The 22,217-nt window shown below is 44.2% G+C and overlaps 2 protein-coding genes across 2 annotated transcripts in view; both read right to left on the bottom strand.

The window, feature by feature from the left end:
• Positions 1-631: 631 nt before the first annotated feature.
• LOC101794964 (cystatin-B) lies at positions 632-4,653 on the bottom strand. The gene is made up of 3 exons (XM_027449724.3): positions 4,521-4,653; positions 1,983-2,084; positions 632-1,336 (listed from the first exon to the last, which is right to left on the bottom strand). Exons 1-3 carry the CDS (start codon positions 4,584-4,586, stop codon positions 1,208-1,210), a joined length of 297 nt encoding a protein of 98 aa, XP_027305525.1. The 5' UTR covers positions 4,587-4,653; the 3' UTR covers positions 632-1,207.
• A 1,565-nt stretch (positions 4,654-6,218) lies between these two features.
• Positions 6,219-22,217, bottom strand: part of CASR (calcium sensing receptor) — a 72,807-nt gene continuing 56,808 nt past the window's right edge. Inside the window, exons 5-7 of the mRNA XM_027449712.3 lie at positions 16,578-16,808; positions 12,228-12,351; positions 6,219-9,372 (exon numbers count right to left, since the gene is read on the bottom strand). Coding sequence (XP_027305513.2) covers positions 7,922-9,372; positions 12,228-12,351; positions 16,578-16,808 — 1,806 coding nt within the window. The 3' untranslated portion in view covers positions 6,219-7,921. The remainder of the gene's footprint in view (positions 9,373-12,227; positions 12,352-16,577; positions 16,809-22,217) is intronic.

Raw genomic sequence — 22,217 nt, forward strand, 5'->3', positions numbered from 1 at the left:
CCAATGTTCTATGTTGGGAGTGTGGGAGGACTCTTTGGGTTGATGTGAGCAAAAGAATATATGCAAAAAAGTAGTCTGAGCTCCCTGAAGTTTCCCTTAATGCTTTAGGAAGCAGAACATGCTCTAAACCGTGCTAGTTCCATGCTCACACAGCATTCCTGCCCCAAGAGGCATAAGAATGTGCATGTGTAGTTTCTTCAGTGTGGAAGCAAGAATCTGCCCTGGTGTCATACACACGTGGGCTGTTTCTTCTCAGTTCAGAATGCAGCACCACCTCTCCCAAAGTAAAATATCAAAATTTCCAACACACACACACATACACCTGACCTCCAACCCCTATCCTTCGTCCCCAAAGCCTTTGTTGTTGCCTCACCCAATTAAAACAAAGTATTTCTAAGTAAAACAAATATTCATGTAAACATAGATGTGGTGCTTAGTGGCACGGTTTAACAATGGAATTGGCAGTGTTAGGTTAAGGGTTGGACCAGATGATCTTAGAGGTCTTTTTCAACTGAAATGATTCTTATTTAGTCATTTGGAATGTGAAAAAGGCTCACGGAAAAAAAAATGAAAAAGATAGCAACTATTATTGAAAAAGCAGTAAAGAAGACAGAGAAATGCCAGTGAAATATACCGTCTAAATTTGAGAGAAGTATTTATTGTTGTCAGTGCAGAAATGCTTGTACAGTTCGAATTTCTACGACTTTCTACGACTTCTCCTTAGGACTCAGAAAATAAGCAAGTTTTTTAAAAATCTCATACACCCTCTACTGGATATTACATCCTACTGCTGCAAGAGAAAAAAAGATTAAGGGAACGTTCTAAAGACTACAGTACTCCTGATCCTCTTGCTTTCAAAGTCTTTTCTGTTCAAGTCTACCTTCCACGAGTGTTACTGTCACTCCCCTGCAACTTCCAGACTAGGGAAGTCCACAAACACGACTCAGGCACAGTATTCTGGTTGAGGTGCACTGTAGCCAGTGCAGCTCCTTGGGTTTGCATTAGCAAAGGGTGAAAGGAGAGCTATGTGATTCATTTAGATATTGCACTGTAAGAAAATGGCAAAAAGAGAAATGGATTTTCTTTCCAGCTTTGTTAAAAAGAAAGATATTTTCTTGTTCTTTGTTGGAACAGGAATCAACATTTTGCAGCCTATAGAAAATATACATAAGAAATCATTAGGAAGTCACATAGTCACATAAGTTTGCTAGAAATAAGTCAGTTCATCATGCTTCAACTTGCTGCTCTGGTATCCGTGGAGACTCAGTGGCTTATTCTCATGAGGAAGGCTTTTGAACACCCGCAGGTGCACAAACTCATCATTTCCAACATGGACCTGAAAGGCATAAAAACAAGTGAATGCTATGGAGTAACAGTCGCCTTCATCGGGAGGGATGATTTAGGTTGGTGTGTTTGAGGCTGGGGAAGCAGAGACACAGTAAGGGAGAACATCACCTCAGAAGGTGTGGCCTTGCTTGAGGCAGACTGAGAGTTGTGACTTTGTGGAAACACCACCTGATCTTTCTGTCTGTTAATCCTCCCTTCGCCTGAGACAGGGAATGTGTCTCAGAGTTGCTGAGAAGTGATTAAATACATGAAAAATACTCTAATCTTATCCGGAAGAACAAAGACTGAAATGCTTTGATCACAGTTGCTTATTTTTTTTTGTGTGACATCACTATACACAGAGTCAAAGCAGGTTTGATGCTTAACTGTATCCTTCCACATTTGGACTTCACTTAATACAGTATCAGTGCTCAGTGTCATGGATGTGTAATTTTTAAAAAACAAGTTTCACTAAGTAAGACAGGCTGGGAGGTGGGGGTGATTTTTTTTTTTAATTTAAATGCACAGGTATATTCTTATTAATGCCAAATCACAAGAGTTCCTGTGTAGGTAAAGTAAAGGAAAAACGTGTTTTATAAAAAACAAAAAAGGACAAAAAAAAGGGGGGGGGGATTCCACTGCTCCATGTCCTTTACCTTGATAAAGTAGTTTGTTCCAGCAACCACCTGAGTCTTATACTCCACTGCAGTGAAGACATCAAAGGTTTTCCCTTCTTTTTCTTCTAGCTGAGGCTTCACCTTAAGGAAACAACAAGTTACTAAGACTGATGCAATACTCAAGTATTTAGGACTTTCGGCTCACACTATCAGTGTGCCTGATTACGCTGAAGGTCTTTTTTTGTGTGTTAAAGCAAGGCCAGGAGTCTAGATAGGCAGCACAGCCAAGACAGTGATGTGGTTCCATCACCAGAGACAGAAACCAAGTCTGGAGACAGCCTATACCAAAGAACTGTGTTGTTATTCTGGAAGATTTATTTTGATGTTATTCCCACTGTTAACGTCTCAGCTTCCCTTTCTGCCCTGTATTTAACAACAAATGTAAATTGGTTTACTATGTACATGCACAAGACTTTAGGTCTTTTGAAAAGAGAAGATTTAAAACATATACAATTTGTACAAAAAGAAGAGGGCTGTCTTCAGCGTTAACTCCCTCTTCAAACCACTCAACAGACAGGACTCCAAAAAGCAAGCTTGGAAAGCAACACACCTCGGATTGAGGCTTTACAACACTTGACAGTTCTTCCAGCATTTAATAACTGCAATATGAAGCGTTTCAAACTGTAAACATTTCCCTCCCCACAATAAGAAGCATTCTGAGTCATTGTTTCCAGTTTCCAGAGTGTGAAACCTGTGCTGAAGAAGTCAGAATAACTTGCCCAGTACCCCTGATAGGGACATAAGCTCGCATGAGTTGCATGCACCTTTTCTGTCCCAGACTTGTCTGCCTAGAACATCATGGCTTCTTGGGTAGGAAAGCAGATTTTAGGCTTTGTTTACAAGGGCAATATAAATTAGTCTTAAAACCCCTGCTGCAAGCTTGGTGGTACCCAGAAGGCCTTCCCCAGCTGCAGTGCATCATTACATAACCCTCACTCCACTCTCAACGCAAGAGTAACAGCAGCGAATAGTTTTTCTCTTTTCAGTTATATTACACTTCTTCTTTGTAAATTAATACATTTGCTGTCCTGCCTGCATCCCAACTTGGGGGAAAATGCGTGCCACTGCCACCACTCAGCTGCTGGACCAAACCCTTGTGCTTTTCTGTGTACAAAAGTGGATCGGTAGCCACCCTGTCCCTTGGAGCTGTGACCATACTCTACATCTTCCCTCTGAGGTCACAGCTCTATACTTCCTCCAGGCTATAAGCAGTACATCAAAAGTAAGATAATGATGTTTGGATGGTTGTGTACACATGCTTTTTGGCATATAGAAATCAAAGTGCACCCAATAATTTTGCATTTGCAAATGCATGGAGGGGTGAGTCCCAGAAAGCACAGTAATTCAGTCCTCCCTGCTTCTTCCCACTGAGTCAGAGGATGGAGCAAGTGGTTTCCTTTCTCATTCCTAGTAGAGCTACTGTTCCAAATTTTAGGAAGCACAGGGGAGGGCAGATGTAAGTGTACCACTGCCTCTATCCTGTCCTGTGCTCCCTAACTAAGCCTAGGTGCTGTGCAAGTTTGGTTCCACAGGTCTCAAAATTGCCCCAGATCAGCACATTTTCTATTTCCTCCACAAAGCTTGGCACTAGGCTCGGTGGCTACAAACAGCTCAGAGTCACATGCAGCTGTAGCTTGTTGGGGTATCATGGCAATGACTCACCACGGCGTATGACAAATGGACATCCTGACTCAGTACGGAGTAATGATGGCTAACAGCACACTGGGCTGCATCACCACTCGTCAGAGCACATTTAGGATACTCTGTCCAGTTTTGGGCCCCCAAAACAAGAAAGAGAGATGTCAATAAACACAGTGAGCTCAGTGAAGGGCCACCATGAGCTAAGATGGCTGCAACACTTGCCCTTTGAGGAGAGAAAGAATTTTTTTTTGTGAATGAGGACAGTCCAACAGCACAACAGGTTGCCTAAAGAAGCTGTGCAGTTTCCATCACTGAGTTTTTCAGGACCTGAGTGAACAAAGCCTCAAGCAGCCTGGGACTGCTGACCCTTCACTGAGCAGGAGGTGTAGCCCCTTCCCAGCTGAACATCTGCAATTCAGTGACAGGGCTGAAATTATCACATCTTGGCAGCTCTTGGATGATCTGCACAGCCTGTTTGCGTACTCCCCAAACAGCTACGAGAAAGACGAGGGTTCAAAATCACCCTGACTAATCCTTGGCACAGCTTCCAGCGAGAAGCCAAAGATGAGCAAACCCGGGAGGGAATCCTTGCTCTTACGAAATAACACCGCGGAGGCGAGAGCTGGAAAAGCAGGAACAGGAAACGCACCCGCGTTCAGCACACCGGCAGGCTCTAGTACAAAGATTCGAGCAAAGAAGATCATTTGAGAAGCCTATCCTGATTTCACAGAGCATGTTTTTCTCGATATCTATCCCTGCAGGCAGCGACCCCAGCACCGTGGGGGCGCAGGGCAGCCCCCAGCAAGCCCACGCCGGGCTCAGGCCCTGCGGGAGCCGCCCGGGCCCGCGGGGTCTCGCCGTGCCCGTCCCCCTCACCTCGTCGGCGATCTTCTGGGTCTCGCTGGTGGCAGGCTTGGTCGCCGAGGCGCCCCCACACAACATGACGGCGGCCTCCCCTCCTTCCCTCTCCTTTCCCGGCCTTTCCCTCTCCTCTCTCCGCCGAGCAGCGGCCTCCACGCTGGGGCCCGCCCCGGGGCCGGGCCTGCCGCCGAGGCGGGCCCAGGGCGCTGGGTGTGTGTTTATTTCTAGCTGCTCTGAGCAGGTTACATAGAAAAACAACAGCAAACCCGCCTCCCCCTGCGCATCCCCAAGGCCCCTTTGTAAATTTGGTAAATATATCCATGAATTTACCAGCGGTGGGTGTTGCATCCTGCAGGGGGTAAGGGAGGACACACGTGAAACAGAACAGGGAAGGAGAAATTCTGTCCCCTTGCATCGTCCCTTTTCTGATGGTCCTGCAGATACCAACCAAGGGCACATGCTTTGATGTAGATTTTTGAGCTGTGGGGGGTGTGAAGGGGCAGCCATTCACACGAGTGACTTCTGATGGGGAATGCCAGTGAAGTTCTTGGGCTTGAGCTTTCCACAGAAGCACGTAACCCAACTTTTTTTCCATGCATGGAAAAAAAGAGTTTGGTTGCAAATCACCTTCATGAAGGGGTTCCTTCTTTACTGATTTCCCTAGCCTCTAGTGCGTGCCTCACTCAAATAAGGCTGCAGCAGAAGTACGCACATAGCCTGTGTGGCTTGAGGCTTTCAGCGCAGGGTAAGTGTGCAGTGAAGGTGGATGGGGCTTCCCCAGGAAACTGAGCATTCAAATCTGTCACAAGGAAATTATGGCAGGCCATTGGAGCCTCATTGTGTGCCAGGGTAGAACTTCCTTTTAAGTAGACGTAATGAATTAAAAACACCCAACAAGCTTAGCAAACAATATCAACATTATCTACTGTGAGTGTAGCCAGTGAATATTGTCCTCCAAACAAAGCAGGCAGGGATGACTTCATTTCTCACATTACATGTGTTTGTGCACAGTTTATATCTTGTGTTGTGCTCATTTGATTCATGGAGAACTTCTATACTTTCAAGGCTGTCAGCTTCAGGGGCTACTTACTGGGTCTGGCCTGTAGGAGTGGTTCACTAGCCCTAAAGTTATTTGGCTACTGAACTTTTACTGAGAGTGAACTGTAATTAAAGTATTTTTTTAGCCCTTTTGGCATCTAATAGCTATCTGCATTCACATGTTTGCTTAGACCCAGGAATCCATGGGTTTCAATTAGCACCTTTAAATTAAGCCTGGGGGCTGCAGTCAGCAGCAGCCTGGGAAAGGGACCTGTGTTTTTTTCAGGAACAATGAGCAACTCCCACTTGGTCCAGTGTTTTCTGAAAGTGTGGCCACAGTGACTTGTGTTTTCAAACTCTTTTTCTTTCCTTTAACCTGCAGTACCATAGCTTTAATCACATATTCTTATTTGCAGGCCAAACAGTTAAAGTTGGATTGGTTCTTACATTGTGTAATTAAAATTTGAGCCCACTCCAAGTAGAATATAGCAGAGCAACAGAAGAGTTAAAATAACTTGTCTCAATAGCATTCTTCATTGGGTTCTGGATTTCCACTGTGCCCCCGTAAAGCAAAACTCCTCAGCAGCCAGTGGAGGTTGCAAAACAAAGTTTTTATGCAGTAATGTCACCTGTAAGTTTTATTTTCCTGCCCTGGCGAAAGAACAAACAAGCAAAAACAGTAACAAGAGAATTGTATTTTCCCCAACACATTCACACAGTCCTTTCATCTCTGCTCACGCTAAGCTGCAGGCCCGTATACCTTTCCACAGGGGTCTAGACTACCTTCATGTCTGATGAGTGAAGGTACTGACATCTTCACAGCAGATGCCTGTTCTTGTATATGGGATCTGTAAATAGGTAAATAAATTTTGCAACATAGCCTCACCCTTCCTGCTGGACTGCCTAGAGGCACTCTTTCTTTCATCAGGCTGCAACAAAATTCTCTTCTAACGACTCTCTTACTTGAACCTTTCCAGCATGGATGGAGAGGAACCAGGCATACCCTGCACAACCAGGAGCACTTATGTCTGCTTTTGGGGGTGTAGAACAAGAGTCAAGAGTAATGAAGGTCAACTGTGCTCTCTTCTGAAGTCCTTACTCTTCTCCTCTAGGTACAGTGCACCCTTCCTCTTCTAAGTACCCTCTCTTCAAGACGGGCCAGGAGGGACATAACCAAGTAGAAGGCATATAGGAACCAAAACATACACAATTTACTCATTTGTCTGTTGGAATATCTCAGAGCCCAGGTCTGTACATTTTCTTCACCCCATCATCTACCAGCATGCACACTTGCAATATTCATCTGAAATATTACCAAATTTTGGGGCTATTTCTCCATCCCTAACTCCTCCATTTCACCTTGTTTTATTGGCTTTGTATCAGGCCCACGAGTACTGTCATGACTAGCGCAATGCTATGTGTGGGTGTGAGGCAGATTAATATGGCAAAGCACAACACTGACTATGGTGTGAAAGGGTTAGCCATGTATGCCATGTGGAATATTACAGCAGCAACACTTTGTTAAGCATACAACTACTAGCAACATAATCAATCATGAATACATGTCATTGTGCTCTCGCAACGTTCTCCAGGGGCATTTACAAGCTGTTCTCCCCCTCCACCGAAGCAGGCAGGTTGGAGGTAAAGCCACCTCAGCCGGAAGAAAACAGTAGGAACCTAGTAGCTTGGTCTAGTGCAATGGAGTCTAGGAAGGGTATAGTCCAGTATTTCCTGCTGGGCGGAAAGGAGAAATTGGGACATTACTAAATATAAATAGCAAGGCGCTCTGTCACATTAAATACTTTACATGTTCACACCCTTGGCTGTACACAGCATGCAGGACGTTGGGGGCTTTTTTATTTTCCCCCTGACTGTGCTTTCCCCAAGTGAAACTGTGTATCTTGCTTTTGAAGAGCTGAGAGTCCTGATGCACATGGTTACAGATCACATATACTGGGTAAAGAGGGAATATTATACATAGTGGGGAAGAGGAATATTATACATAAATGTAAAAGCAGAGTATAGTGGAATTGCCCAGTGCCTCCCGTAGTCAGCTGAGTTGCAGTCTGGCAGGAAAAGCTTACAGAGGCAAGGCAGCATGCAAAGTTCTGCTTAAGCCCCACCAGAGGCAATCTTCACTTGTCCTTCCAAGATGTCCTGATTTCAATAAAGCAAATGCAAATTCAGTTCAAGGCTCCCCAGACACAGGCTTCTGACAGTCCTTCCTCTGGAGGCATGTGTGTTACCCTGCCGGCACTAACAATAACGTGTGGTGGGGCTGTGTCACAGATATGTATCTTTGTTGTCTTTCCCATTCAGAAGCAAGAGGTGAGCAAGTTCCTCTTGGGGACTGGTGCGCTTTTCATGATCTTCTTTTGTTAGGAATGTACCGTGTTCTCTGTGACAGAGCCACCTCCAGTGCCTATAAAATTTCGAGAATTAGCTGATGGCAGGGAAGGCTCTGCCTCAGGGCTTGGTACCTCTTCTTTGGTGTCTCCCACCACTGATTCCTGCGAGCTGGACTCTGGGCTGGAAGCTGCCTGGAAGCCAGGCTCAGCACCGAGGGACTCACTGTTCTGCAGGGGAAGCAGGGCCCGGTGCCGCATCAGGCTGTCGTCACTGTTCTGGGCCTCCAGGGAGTTCCTGCGCTTGGTGTTCCTGTTGGCCATGGCGTTCTTCTGCGGTTCCTCGAAGCTCAGGGACAGGGTTACCGTGCCGCTCCCGAAGCTGACCTTTTGCTTGCACCCACGCTGCTGCTGGCGCTGCCGCTCAGCTGAAGCTGGTAGAGGAAAAGGGTCTTCATGGTTGCTTTTACTGCTGATGGAGGAGGAAGGGGTGGATCCAGTGGAGCCCCCGAGGCTGTTGGAGCGCTTGCGTGACACATTGCTCCGTCTCAATGTGGCCCTGGCAGCCACCTTGAAAGCATGGGCAGCTGTGCTGCAGCGCACTTCCTCGATTGTGTTGCGGGATGGCTTGAAGAGAATAATGTAGACTTTGTTGAAGAAGATGCAGGCCAGGAGCCCAAAGCTGGCAGCCAGTATCGCAATCACCTCCACAGCAGAGACAAACTTGCCATATGTGCTGGCATAAGCAGGGATGAAGGAGATCCAGACAATGAAAAAGATCAGCATGCTGAAGGTGATGAACTTGGCCTCGTTGAAGTTCTCAGGCAGTTTTCGAGACTTGAAGGCGAAGAAGAAGCAAATGGCTGCCAGAAGGCAGGTGTAGCCAATGAGGAAGCCAAGGGCCATCAGGGAGCCCTCATGGCAAGTGATGAAAATAATCTCGTCCTCCAGCTCGTGGTTTCGATAACTGGATGGTGGGGCTGTGTAGAGCCAAATCACGCAGATGACAATCTGTACAAATGTGCACAAGAAGACCAGGAGGAACTGGAGGTTGAGGCCCCACCACTTTCGGTGGAGGCTTGTGGGGATCTTTGCCTCGAAGACAAGCAGGACACGGTTGGTTTTCACCAGGATGCAGGAGATGCAGAGCACGAAGCTGATGCCAAAAGCTGGCTGCCGCAGACGACAAGTCCAGTTCTGGGGCTCGCCAATGAAGAACAATGAGCTGGAGAAGCAGCAGAGCAAGGAGAAGAGGAGGAGGTAGGACAGCTCCCGATTTGTAGCCTTGACAATGGGAGTGTTGCGAAATTTTGTGAAGACTCCCAGGACAAAAGAAGTCAGGAAAATTCCCAGCACAGCAAAGAGAGTCAGGGCAATCCCAAAGGGCTCTGTCCAGGATAGAAACTCTATTTGCTTGGGGATGCAGGATGTGTGGTTCTCATTGGACCAGTAATCCTCAGGGCATTTGTCACAAGCACTTGCGTCTGAAAAAGAAGTGACAGGGAGAGGGAAGGTTTGTCAGAATAAGAGACTGAAGTGGGAGACAAAGTGCATGGCAGCTACGCCCTGTTCTTCACCTTAAATACAGGAAGTGTTCCCTTCAGATGCCTGCAGGTTCACAATATCATTTATTACTGTCTCAGAGTGTTCTACAGTGAAACAAGAAGCCTGCCAACTTAAAACAAAACAAAACAAACAAACAAAAAATGAAAACAAAACAAAAAACAACAACACGATAACAACAAAAAAAAATCATGCCCATGCACTCTGCTTTTTGGATCCATTTCTTGGTAAAACTTTGCAAAGCTTGTTTGATTACTTTTAGCTGTTACACAAGCTGTGTCCAACTCTGTTTCTATCATCTGCTTCTCTCTGTCTTCATACCTCTTGCACTCTTATCATCATGTGAAACATCCTGCCTGTCTCTACTAGAGAGAAAATGAAAAACGTGCTTGCCTCCTTAAGTGCTTGAGAGCTTATTTCTTATTCCTTGGAAGTGAGTCTTAGAACTGTGTAAATTGCTCATCTCTGAAGGCAGGAAATGCCCTTGACTCCCAGCACACTCTCATTTCATTCTGGAACATCATGGGAAGATGTGTCCTAAGGATACCACTCAGACAAGCGTCTCACTGATAGTTGCAGGGGGAAAATTCATGCCTCTGTCTCCTTCTTCTGCATAAAAATAATTAGAACCTATTGGGATGGCAACATCTGTCTCCAATGGCTGCCATAATCAAAAGGGAAGAGCCTGCTGCTCCTGCTTTTCAACCCAGACAGGTCTTGTGCTCCGTTGGTGAGGGTCATGACTCCTTTGATAGCAGTGGAAAGGGGTTGAGAGCAACGAGTTGGAGGTTACATCCTGCCTCTTCCTTTGGGATCCCATCAGGATAGCAGTGCTAATGAAGAAGTCGGGAATTGAGTGCAAAGTATTTCAAGCTCTCTCTTCTGGAGGGGTGACTGTGGGGAGCATCCACTGCTTGATATGATTCTACTCTCCTAATGACTGCTTGTCTCTCTCACCTAAGTTGTTCACCTGAAAAACTTGCACTGGATGTAAAAGCACACTCAGAAGCTCCCATCACCATGACATTTCATTGACTTTTGTTCAGCCAATCTTTTTTTTTTTTTGGTGTGTCTTTTACCCGGAAGCCTATTGCAAACTGCATGTACAGCAAAGCTAACTTCACATGCCAGGGAATTCAGCCACCTCCACCTGATACAGAGGCAACTATTTATCACTGCATCCTAAAGAAGTACTTTCATTTTTGTCTTGAGCTGACCTAGAGACTATGCTGCCACATAAGGGAGCAAAACAGATCTCCCTCCTCCCCCAGGGCTGCTCATTCCTTCCCCTCTTTGTGTTAGCACGAGAATTCATGCAGCTTCTTGTTCCAGTTGGAAATGCAATCTGCCAAAAAATGAGATTGTTTTCAGGAAGACCACAGACCTGATCCAATTTGCTCTGTGGTTGCACAAGTACTAGACAATGGATGAAAGCAAACAGCTTGGGGAGGAGACGAGAGATTGTCTCCTTCGGTAGTATCACTATGTCAGTTTGATGAGGCTGGTTGTGAAACTGTTCTCTGTGCCTATAAAACTGGTAAGTACAGGAAGTAAAGAGCATTGCTGTCAGCTGAAATTGCAGCAGAAAACTGAGGAGTCAGAAAGCAGTCATGCTCTCAGCCTCACAAATTTCACAAATGTACCAGGGCCAGCTCCCAAAATCTTGTGAAAAACACCAAATGACACCTATTAAAAATGACCAGGATTGCTTCTATTTAATTAAAATATGTTGCATGTAAGCAACTTGTAATATATGTTTATGTACCTATAGTGTTTTAAAGTGCTATGTGTTTACTATGTGTTCTTGTAAAAGTATTACAATTCCTGTCTGATAGGATGCAGATTAGATTCTCTCCCAAAGGAGAATACTTCTTAAGTTTTGCATGCAACCTACTGGTTTTCATCTCAAGTAAGGTCTGCAGTATGCGCTGGGGCTGGTGCTGCTGGAGAGGGTCCTGAGCACTCTGCAGTATGTGGGGGACTTCTGCTTGGAAAGGATTTACTTGCCTTCATTAGCCTGGGCATGTCCAACACCAAGGAAAGTGTTGTTGGTGTTGGAAGTTGGTGAAGGAAGAAGATGGTGTTGGGCATTCAGAAAATTTCAAGCAACTCTAAAACTGGAGTTAACTTTTCCCTTCACTGCAGAACCTGAGTGGCTTGATACAAGCTCCCACCTCAACCAACAAAAAGAATGCTGTGGCTGTGGGTGTTTGATAGGACCCAAGAGATTCTGCTGTCTTGCAGCACCAATGTTAAGAAGCTGTGGTTGGTGACCCCATAAAGGGAAATGTTCCTCTTTGCTTTTGAAGTCGGGAATGGAATGGTCTTTATTTCTCTGTAAAGCATGAAATAAGAAGCTAATAACAAGAGGAAAGATGGAGGCAGACAGATAATTACAGTACTTAGGATTAGGGTAGAGAGTGTCTCTTTCCTCCAGGTTTTTTGAGAAGCAAAAGCTATTGCTACAATGCAGTGGAGTTTGCCTGTGGCCTGAGAGGCTTCCTATGTGCAAGTCCTTTTCAATTTCTCTGCCTTAATTTTCCTAATTCAGAGCACGAGTGACAAGCAGCTTAGCAGAACACAAGACCTGAGGACCACAGGACTCAATTCCCGTAAAATTCTCAGGAGAATGTCCTTCCAGGCTTTCTGTGAAGGCCCCTGGCAAAGCAGCCTCCAGCTCAGTAGTGCAGGTAAGTGACTTCAACAGAACTGTGGGTGATGGACAGAGGGCTCATATGGTCCACTGCAAACCCCAGAGCAACCCTGTGGGTATTACCTGTTTCATCACTGTACTCCCCGTCGGGGCAGTCCACACACTCGAAGCAGCAGGTGGGCTCTCCCTCAATAATACCTTTTCTGGTGCCTGGGAGGCAGTCCCTGCTGCAGTTAGAGAAAGGTACCTGCAAGAAAAGAGCCCACAGAAGGTTAATGGTAGCAGTGCCCCATGTACAGACTTCCCACAGCAGGACCTTGGGATTACTCCGAGGGTGTTGCTGCTTGGTTAAATGTTGGAGAGCCTCAGACAGTCCCCTCTTCTTTCCACAGAAGAGACACATCTTGCATAATAGTCTTCCCTTAAGCCTCTGAAGTGATACCTGTTTGAAGGATTGCATCAAGGAATGATAGGGAAGATCAGCAAGAGCTCTGTAATCTCTACTGTGTTGTGTGCACTGTGAACTGGTTTGTGACCCATGAGACATATGCCAAAAAACAGTCAGTAGGTGATTAAAAGAAAAGACAATCCATGTCTACTGGCAGGAATTTGAGTCAGCGTTGGAGATGATGGGCTCTGACTACTGATCCCCAATCCCATAGACTGCGTATCGACTATTAATGATTTATGGGGCTTAAAACGGTTCCCCGAAACCTACTTCCTCCCAATGTCCTGAAGACCCTCTCTGGCCTAGAAACAAAAAGTAACATAACTATGCGAGAGAAGCCTTCATATTAAAGAGAGAAAGGCCCAATTTTAACAACACTGAGCATCTACAGATGCAGATCAGCAGCTATATGGCAGATACAGAAAAGGGGATGTCCACAAGAAGTACACCATGTTGAAGTCCATAGAGGAGACTTGTAAACCCCCCATCTCACTTTCATCAGAACTTTCAGCAGAAAGGTTACTTGGATTTCAAGGCTTTTGCTGCTGCAAATGACCAGAAGTGTCATCTTCTGACTGCACATTTATCCTATGCATGAACCCACCTGGGCATGGTCATACCCTGTCAGTGAGTGGTCAGATGAGCATGCATGGGCATGTAAAAATGTTAGTTAAACCCACATTTTCCACTGCCAGCAGAGTGCCCTGACCTGTATGTAGCTAAGGGCTGCTCTGGTTGAAAGCCTCCAATCATGTTTTTTTTGCAGGTTTTCTGCTATGTGGAAAGGAATGAGCCTACCCTTCTCCATTCCTTACTGTAGGATCTAAAACCTACCTGAATCCTTTAACTTCCTCGCTTTTCCTATTGCCTGGCCCAAGTGCTGCTAACCTTCTCATCTCCAGAAAGCTCCTCTGTGGATATGCTTAGGCAGCGACCCTGGGTTTTAGTCTAGAAATTGCCTGTGTGCAGGCATAAACCTCAGCCACAGGGTAAGCAAGTCATGGGAAGTGGCAACTCCTTTGTGGAGATGCCCACCTTTTGGCTCTGGTATTCACATGCAGCTGAGAGCGGTTGCTGCTGCCTGTTGCTCTGAAAAATAGTTGCAGCACAGTTTGGGAATCCTGGTTCTAAGCTGTTAATCAGGATTGCAAAATCAACTGGTCAGTTGCATATCCAGGGCAAATTCCAGCAGCTCCCCACCTGAAGCACTCTTTGCAGTGAATTGTTAATACCTATTCCCTGGGTCAGTTTTTCTGCACACTGTGCATCCACCAAGAGGATTTGATCACTCTAGACTGTCCTTCCCTAGGCTGCCAGTGATGAGCTTGAACAGGGCTGAATCAAAACCCCAGCTGAGGCTGCGTGCTGCTTCTCCATTATCTACTAAGCTGAGTGTGCTGCCAAGGAGGAAAATTAAATACGTTTGACATGATTTCATCTTGACAAATCCAGGTTGCCTTTTTCTTATCAGTTTACTATCCTCTAAGTGTTTATAAATTGTTTAATATATTTTTTATCAAGTTTTTTGGGTTACTGAAGCTCAGCTCAATTGTGTGTAATTCCCTTGGCTCTCCAATATCTGCTTTTAGAAGCAGGTATTATGATTACCCTCCCCTAATCCTTTGAGACATCACTCGTCCTCCACATTTCTCAATGACAAATTTCTAGTACTTTTGAGATTGCTTTGGCTGTCTTCTCCAGTATTCTGTAGGAAATTTCATCAAGTTCTGCCAGAATGAATCTATCTTACCTACTCTTTAACTTGTTCTTTTGCAAATCTGGCCAATACTGCTGTTCCCATGTTAAAATTAATTATGTTTAATCTTTTTTTTTTTGAGGAAGATTGAAGGCCAGAAGTCTTCAATGAGTAGTGTACTGGATAGTCTTTTGAGCAGAGCCTTTTATCTTGAAGAAATTCAAATTCTATAAACTGAAAAAAAAAATACCTACAGTAGACCTAAAGATCATGATCCCTTCCTGGTGGCACACAATTTACCTGTCCTGGCATGAAAGTCATCAATATCCAGCTGCATAGGACAGTGAATAGAGATAAATGTTACACTGTTGGAGGAATACAGACCAAAAAAACCATAATTACTCAGTTTAAGTGGAAAAGAGGAGAGGAGAGGAGAGGAGAGGAGAGGAGAGGAGAGGAGAGGAGAGGAGAGGAGAGGAGAGGAGAGGAGAGGAGAGGAGAGGAGAGGAGAGGAGAGGAGAGGAGAGGAGAGGAGAGGAGAGGAGAGGAGAGGAGAGGAGAGGAGAGGAGAGGAGAGGGAAGGGAAGGGAAGGGAAGGGAAGGGAAGGGAAGGGAAGGGAAGGGAAGGGAAGGGAAGGGAAGGGAAGGGAAGGGAAGGGAAGGGAAGGGAAGGGAAGGGAAGGGAAGGGAAGGGAAGGGAAGGGAAGGGAAGGGAAGGGAAGGGAAGGAAAGGAAAGGGAAGGGAAGGAAAGGAAAGGAAAGGAAAGGAAAGGAAAGGAAAGGAAAGGAAAGGAAAGGAAAGGAAAGGAAAGGAAAGGAAAGGAAAGGAAAGGAAAGGAAAGGAAAGGAAAGGAAAGGAAAGGAAAGGAAAGGAAAGGAAAGGAAAGGAAAGGAAAGGAAAGGAAAGAAAAGAAAAGAAAAGAAAAGAAAAGAAAAGAAAAGAAAAGAAAAGAAAAGAAAAGAAAAGAAAAGAAAAGAAAAGAAAAGAAAAGAAAAGAAAAGAAAAGAAAAGAAAAGAAAAGAAAAGAAAAGAAAAGAAAAGGAGTGTCCTGAGTGTTGGAAAAGGTGCCAGTGACATTTGTAACAATCAGAAGAAGGGGTCAGAATATCAGGGTTTTTAACTCCACTTGCAGTTTAGGCTCAGTCTGTAGCTGCACTTAGAAAAGCCAGGGCTTGGTATTTCTGCAGTGGTGAGCTCTGCCTGATTAGCAGATCCTGATTAGGCAGAGAGCACTTAATTTAATCCGTAAGTGAAACTGGTGTAGCTGGAGCAAAGGTAATGCTTAACTGATGATGTAAAGGTATAAGGCAAATATAGTTGTTCAGACAGAGTTACTCAGTCTGCCAGCCAAAGCGAATAATCACCTGGAAGCAAATTGCCTTATTCATCAGGTGCCAATTTAACACATCTAAATGTTGCAGCAGTGCCCGATGGCAACATTTTTAAACTAACACGCCCTGTGTCACCTCTCAGGCCACAAGCTAGATGCCTGCTCAGTAGCTGCTCCAGGAGCCAAGCTGTCTGTTCTGTCCAGTCTGTACACTTAGCTCTTGTCTGGAGATCTCTGCACTATCATGTTCCCATCATGTGAGGAGACAGTACTGGAGGCTAGAGAAGATACAATCATGATAAAAAGGTCTTACACCTACAACTAAGCAGAAAAGGACCTAGGCCTAATGAAAGTCAGTGGTTACATCAAGTACTTTTGAGACATATACCTGTACATATACCTTCTGGTAAATTAAAAAAAGATATCAGGTTCTGGTGTGTTCCACCATTTGAGAACCAAGTCCAAGTTAACCTAGGACAACAAACAGGAGTTGTGCTGTTTGTTTTGCAAGGCAAAGGTATGAGGAAGGCTCTGGGACATGGAGGGTAAAGATAGCAGAAACAGCTTAACTTGGAACAGGAAGAGACAATTCTTGTTTCAGAGATACTGGAAGCAGAAGAGATGTCTGTTTTCAGTGATGAAACTACTGTGCTCAAGAAACCTTGACCTAGTCAACAGCCAGGCTTGGGCAATGAATTTCTCATCTTTGTAGAAACAGCATTACGAAAACCTAAGCTAACTATTTGGGCCAAAGAAAAGGCATTATTTAAAGCATTCGTGCATAGGCTTATCAAATGTATAGGAAGGGAGAAGCAGCCCATTATTTCCAGAAGTGTGTACTGAGGGCGTGAAGGACTGGGGCAGAGAATATGTATACAATAAGATGAATGGGTATTTTAATGAGGCATGGAGCAATAATATGAGGAGTATGCAAGGTTGGTTCAAATTACATCTTGAAGCAACTTGTTAAATACTGCTGTGAGGATTTAAGCACTTACCTCCTTTGAGAATCCACTCCACAGGATTTTGTTTTCGTTGATAAAGAGCCTCTCCCCTTTCTTGGCGTAGACGTTGTAGTGCCCAACCTCCTCAAAGACGACTGAGCCATCCTCCGGAGAGAGATGCCAATTTATTATTGAGTAATTCCCTACTAGGTCTCCAAACTCATCAAAGTCCACTTGCTCCCCCATATTATTGGTGAAATTTAAGTGGCGTAGGTGCTTCAGAACCTAGAGAGAGATATAGAGACACTGTGAACACCTGTGTCACAACCCTAACACAGGACACGTCTGCTATTGGGACAAAACTGGAAATAATCACTTTACTACAGTGCTTAATCTCTTAAAAATCACTTCATTACAGCAGTAGCTGACTTTTTTTTCATGGACATCACATGGAAACAGAAACTCTGTAGAAACCTTGTAGACATCGCAAAGTATTGTGGTCCATTGGATGGATGGCAGCCATCTGCAACTTAGCTTACTAGTTGCTGCCCCTCTCAGCTTTTTGGTACCCATCTTCAGTCCCTTCCCACAACCTCTCCAAACCCACAGCTCTTCTTTAGGGGCAGAAAAGTGATGGCAGCCACTAAAGTGTTTTGGTCACCCAGGCATCCCACTCACCCTGCTCTTGCAAAAGTTATGCTCTAAATAAAAACAATCTTAGAATCATAGAATATCCCAAGTTGGATGAGACCCACAAGGGTCACCTAGTTCAACTCCTGGATCCCCAAAAGACCACACAAATAATTAGACCATGTGCCCCAGAGCACTATCCAAATGCTTCTTGAACTCTGGCAGGCTCAGTGCTGTGACTGCTTCCCTAGGGAACCTGTTCCAGTGCCTGACCACCCTCTTGGTGAAGAATCTTTTCCTGATACCCAGCCTGAACTACCCTTGTCGCAGCTTCAAGCCACTTCCTCAGGCCCAGTTGGCATCATTCATCTCTGAATGATTAATCACTTAGAAACATAAATGCTTGTGAAGCAATTCAAATTTGTCCTTTGATTTAAAAACTCCAAATCCAATGTACTTGAGAATAATCCAGCAAATCAGACTTGTTCACCACACGGCAGGTCTGGGCAGTTCACAGCACTTTTTTTGACTCCTGTCTCCTTGTCACATGGTTTCAGGTAATCACATTCTGCCTGTCCCCACGTGTTGACTCCTGTAATTTTCATGCCTTAAGCTGTCGCATGGTGTGAACAAGAGCAGTTTAAACCAGGAACAACTGCAGTTGCAAAATTCATGATCCTGATAGCTGGACAAGTAGAGAAAAGGAGCAGCAGCATAGAAGAAAACCTGTACAAATGACTGTGAGACAATTCTTTTACATAGTAGGTACTTTTCTAATCTTCAAGAATAAATTGCTGTCTTACGCATTTATCATTTTTTTTTCCCTAATTTAAATTGAGATTCTTAGTTTTACAGTTTTCCTGTAGAAGTCATGTATGGATTCCAGCTGTTGTGGCTCTAACAGCAGCTGGATGTCAGCTGTCCCTAGACCACTGCTGCTCTGGTTCTAGCACCTACAACAGCTTGAGCCCAGTTCTCCCTCTTTTATCTATGGGTGCCCAACCATACAATCCTGGATGGCAAAATGTAAAACAAAATGAACAAGCAAACAAAAACCCAAACTAAATCAATCTATGGGCAGGCAGAGACCTCCTCACCCCATAGACATAGAACAGATAAAAATGTTTTGCTGAAGCCTTTTCACTTGGAAACATGGGGACAGAGGAGCAGAATCACTTCATTAATTCCTGTCAGTTTTGCGAAATTGTCTCATTTTTCTCTGTTTCCCCTTAGGATCCTTCTATCACAAAATAAAATCCCAAGAGCTCCAGAGATACCCTTGTCTCTTTTCACACTTATATTAATGCCAACCTGAGAGAGTCTGGAACAATCAGAGTAGTACTACACAGGACATGGCTGGCTATACTTTACTACATAATCTTTGTGTAATGTTGATGGAAGTATACTGAAATATTAACACACTATTTAGTCTTTGAATGTTGAGTTAGATGGTGGAGGGAAGAGTTTTTTCTGTCTTTCTCATCCCCACTGTCCCTCTTCTGGAGGGACTCCTCCATACTGCATCATCTCACTTTGGCCTTTTTTTTTTACAGTAGGGCTGCAATCCTGGATGTGTTTGCAGGAACTTTGCCCATAAGGACGGTACCCAAGCACCTGATGATGCAGGAAACCTGCATTCCTCTTCAAGTTCTAGCACCTACCCCAGGGTAACACCTCCAGTATTGACATCCAGACCAGAGTTGTCATGATGAGCTGTGTTTCATCCTTCTCCTCACTCCAACAAAATCATAGAATCAAATGTTACACTCTCATGCAGTACTGCAGCACTGCTGAACTACACTAGCCCTGAGTGGGTATCACTGCTGGGTTGAACTTTATCTGTATAGGCAGGAGGTGCAGAACACGCATTTCTTTTGATTAAAGTTACTACACACATTAAGGGACAATCTTGCAAGAGCTGTATTTAAGATGCTTCAGTTTAAGTCCTGCCTCTCCTGCTCAGCTGCAGAGGCAGGAGGCTGGCTGTTCTTACTGTCAGTGAGATAAATGATAGAGAAACTTCTGGATCTCCTGGATATATATATATTTTTTAAATCTATCTTCATAGCATTAATCTCAGTCACTCTGTTCCTTAAAATTCACAGCGGAGGTGCATCAGGACAACGGGAGTAACAAAATAGGTTTCTCCTCTCAGCAAATACCAAAGTTTGCCTTCAAGTGTGAATTTATGAGGGGCAGCTTGTGAGCCAGTAACTGAGTGACTGCTAGGACATGTTCTTGTTTTAGATGGTAATAAAATCCAAGGATGTCACCTGTATATCACACAACGAGTTTTAATGTCTATGGGATGAAAATACAGTTTAAACAGCCAAGAAATATATAAGCACTAAACTTCAGAAGAGGAAGTTGTAGACTCTACGCTTGCCTAGAATTACTGCTGCACTCTTATAGGCAGCAGTCTGTTAATGATTAGCTAAAAGCTTTACAGTTAAAAACATGTCACTATGTTTTGTAACTAAACATAGAAACATAAATACCCAAGACTCAATGCACGAAGACTTAAAAGACCCTGCTTCAGTGAGGGCAACGACATGTGTCATGGGTGTATGTATAGCATTCTGGAACCAAGAGTTTACAGAAAGAAGTGTTGACCTCATAGCTTGAATACACCTTCAGCAGCTGGTGGAAGCCTGTGGGGAGCCTGTTCCACAAGCTGCTGGCTTCAGATGTTTCTTTCTGTAATTTCTCCCCCTTCTCTTCTGTCTGAATTACAATGCCTTTTAATTAAAACACCTGTTATCAGAAAGGACTTGTAAGGTGCCTTCTAGTCCACCTTCCTAGGCCACTCCTAGCCAGGTAAGGCCATTCCCATGGTAAAGCCATTCCCAGCCATGTTGCCTCCCATGCTTTATCCAGACTGGATATTCTGAGTAATGTTATTTCCACTGCAAGGAGCATAAAAACATAACACGCATATAGTTGTAGTAGGTCAGACTAGCAGCCCATCTCCGCAGGACCTGTTTCTGACAGTAGCCAAACAGCAAATGCCTAGGCAAGAGTCAAAGGGGACATGATGCTTCCCCAGAATACTCACACATTTTGCAGCTCAGTGACTTCCTGGGCCTAAGCTATTTGTACTTTATAACCCATAGTGGATTATTTTTCCATGATGCATATCTGTTCTGCACCTGTGCAAGGTTTTCACATCCACAACCTCCTAGCAAAGAGATCTACGTTTTATGACAAAAACTACTTACTTGTTGGAACAGAGCAGATGCTAATCTCTTTTGATACACTTTGTGCTTATGTTGGAAGAGACAAAGAATCATGATTTGCAAATCACCTTTTCCATACATCTCAGGATTTTACAAGCCTTTGTCAGATCTCTCTTCAGCTATTTCGTTCCAAGGCTGATGAGTCCTATCTGACTTTGCTGCTTCTTATACAGAAGCTGCTCCATTGACTCTTCTCCAAATTTTCCCAGTCTACCTCATCCATTCAGAGACCTGCATATTTTTGAAGTGAGATGCACCAAGGCTTAATAAGATGGCTCCAGCAGTTTTCCTCTCCGCCCCCTTTCCAGTATGACCATTCTTAACACTCCATTTGCTTCTTTGATTATTGCTCAGCCAGAACTGAGCAGTCCACCTGAGGACCTGTTCAGTCTTGAAGATATCATTTGTGATTAGTCAGAACCAACCATTTATTTTTTCCTTTGCTCATTGTCTTTCAAACAACAGTTAATCCATGAAAGGAATGAATTTTGTGGCAAACATACGAAGCCACCTAGAAGCCTGAGCTGTCACTACAAACAGGATCTCCCTTATCCACATGCAGCCTGATGCCGTCAAACAATTTCAGGAGGTTTGTAAAATGGGACTTCTCTTTACAAAAGTCATGCTGACTCCTCAGTATATTCTGTTTTGCCTCCATTCTTTATTATTACTATCATTATTATTGTTGTTGTTATTATTATTATTATTAAAGTACTATTTCTAATAATGGTCTCAGTCAGTCTTTGCTAGTTGCTTGGATCTCCTCCAGAACCTTTAAAAAATGATTTTCACACCTGCTATCTTTGTAGGCCTCAGGGCCCAACACAGTTTTAAACAAGAGTTTGGGCACCATAGCCAGGACTTCATCTACTTCATCTATGAGTTCTGGCAGAGCTCTTGGGATAATGTTATTCACTTGCACGTAGTTATTAAGTTTTGTATGCTCCTGTGTCCCCTAGCTTCTTCTACATGCACTACAATATCAGACAGATCCTCTAGAAATCCCCTATAAATGAACAAACTCAAGAACCTTCTCAAGTTCTCTCAAGTTCTTCCATAGTGAACACACATATTTTTTTTTTCTCTTTCCTGCTATGGCCTTACCTTTTCTTTTGCAGTGATTGTCTATGGTCAGATTATCTATGATTATCTGCATTCACTCCTACTCTTTAAGTGTTTAAAGAAAGATTTCATAGAATCATAGAATGGTTTGGTTGGAAGGGAACTTAAAGGTCATCTAGTTCCAACCCCCCTGCCATGGGCAGGAACACCTTCCTCTAGACCAGGTTGCCCAAATCCCCATCCAACCTGGCCTTAAACACTTCCAGGGATGGGGCATCCACAGCCTCTCTGGAAAACCTGTTCCAGTGCCTTCAGAATAAAGAATTTTCTCCTTATATCTAATATAAACCAGGATATGGCTGGCTTTCTGGGCTGTAAGACTGCTGTATTAGCCCAGTGGTCATGGCATACAGCATTTGATTTCCAATTGGCAAGTACCAGGAAGAAATATGTGCATGGCACTTCTGAAAGAACAACTCATAAAATGCCATAAAGGCAATGTTCCCTGCAGCAATAGGGTTTTTTATTTCCTCCATTCCTTCCCTTCTATGTATCTATCTTTATCCTCATGCTAGCAAAGCTCTAATTTTTATTGTGTATCCCAATGTATAACTCCTGCTGCTTTCTCTATTTTGGACCATCTTGTTCTTGCTGTTTTTTTATGCAGGACCAATTGGTCATTCTGTTGGAAAAGATCCTGGGATGTCTCTCTGTAACGCATTTTCAGCCCCATGCACAAGGTCTATAGGTGGGTTACCGGGCACCT

This window comes from Anas platyrhynchos, chromosome 1 (assembly GCF_047663525.1).
Source record: "Anas platyrhynchos isolate ZD024472 breed Pekin duck chromosome 1, IASCAAS_PekinDuck_T2T, whole genome shotgun sequence".
NCBI lineage: Eukaryota > Metazoa > Chordata > Aves > Anseriformes > Anatidae > Anas > Anas platyrhynchos.

What these genes read in the sequence shown, in the direction of transcription:
- LOC101794964 (XM_027449724.3), bottom strand. Translation starts at nt 4,586, where the DNA reads ATGTTGTGTGGGGGCGCCTCGGCGACCAAGCCTGCCACCAGCGAGACC. An exon ending in CCCAGAAGATCGCCGACGAG is followed by an intron (nt 2,085 to 4,520) that starts GTGAGGGGGACG and finishes TGTTTCCTTAAG; the next exon opens with GTGAAGCCTCAGCTAGAAGA. An exon ending in GAACAAACTACTTTATCAAG is followed by an intron (nt 1,337 to 1,982) that starts GTAAAGGACATG and finishes TATGCCTTTCAG; the next exon opens with GTCCATGTTGGAAATGATGA.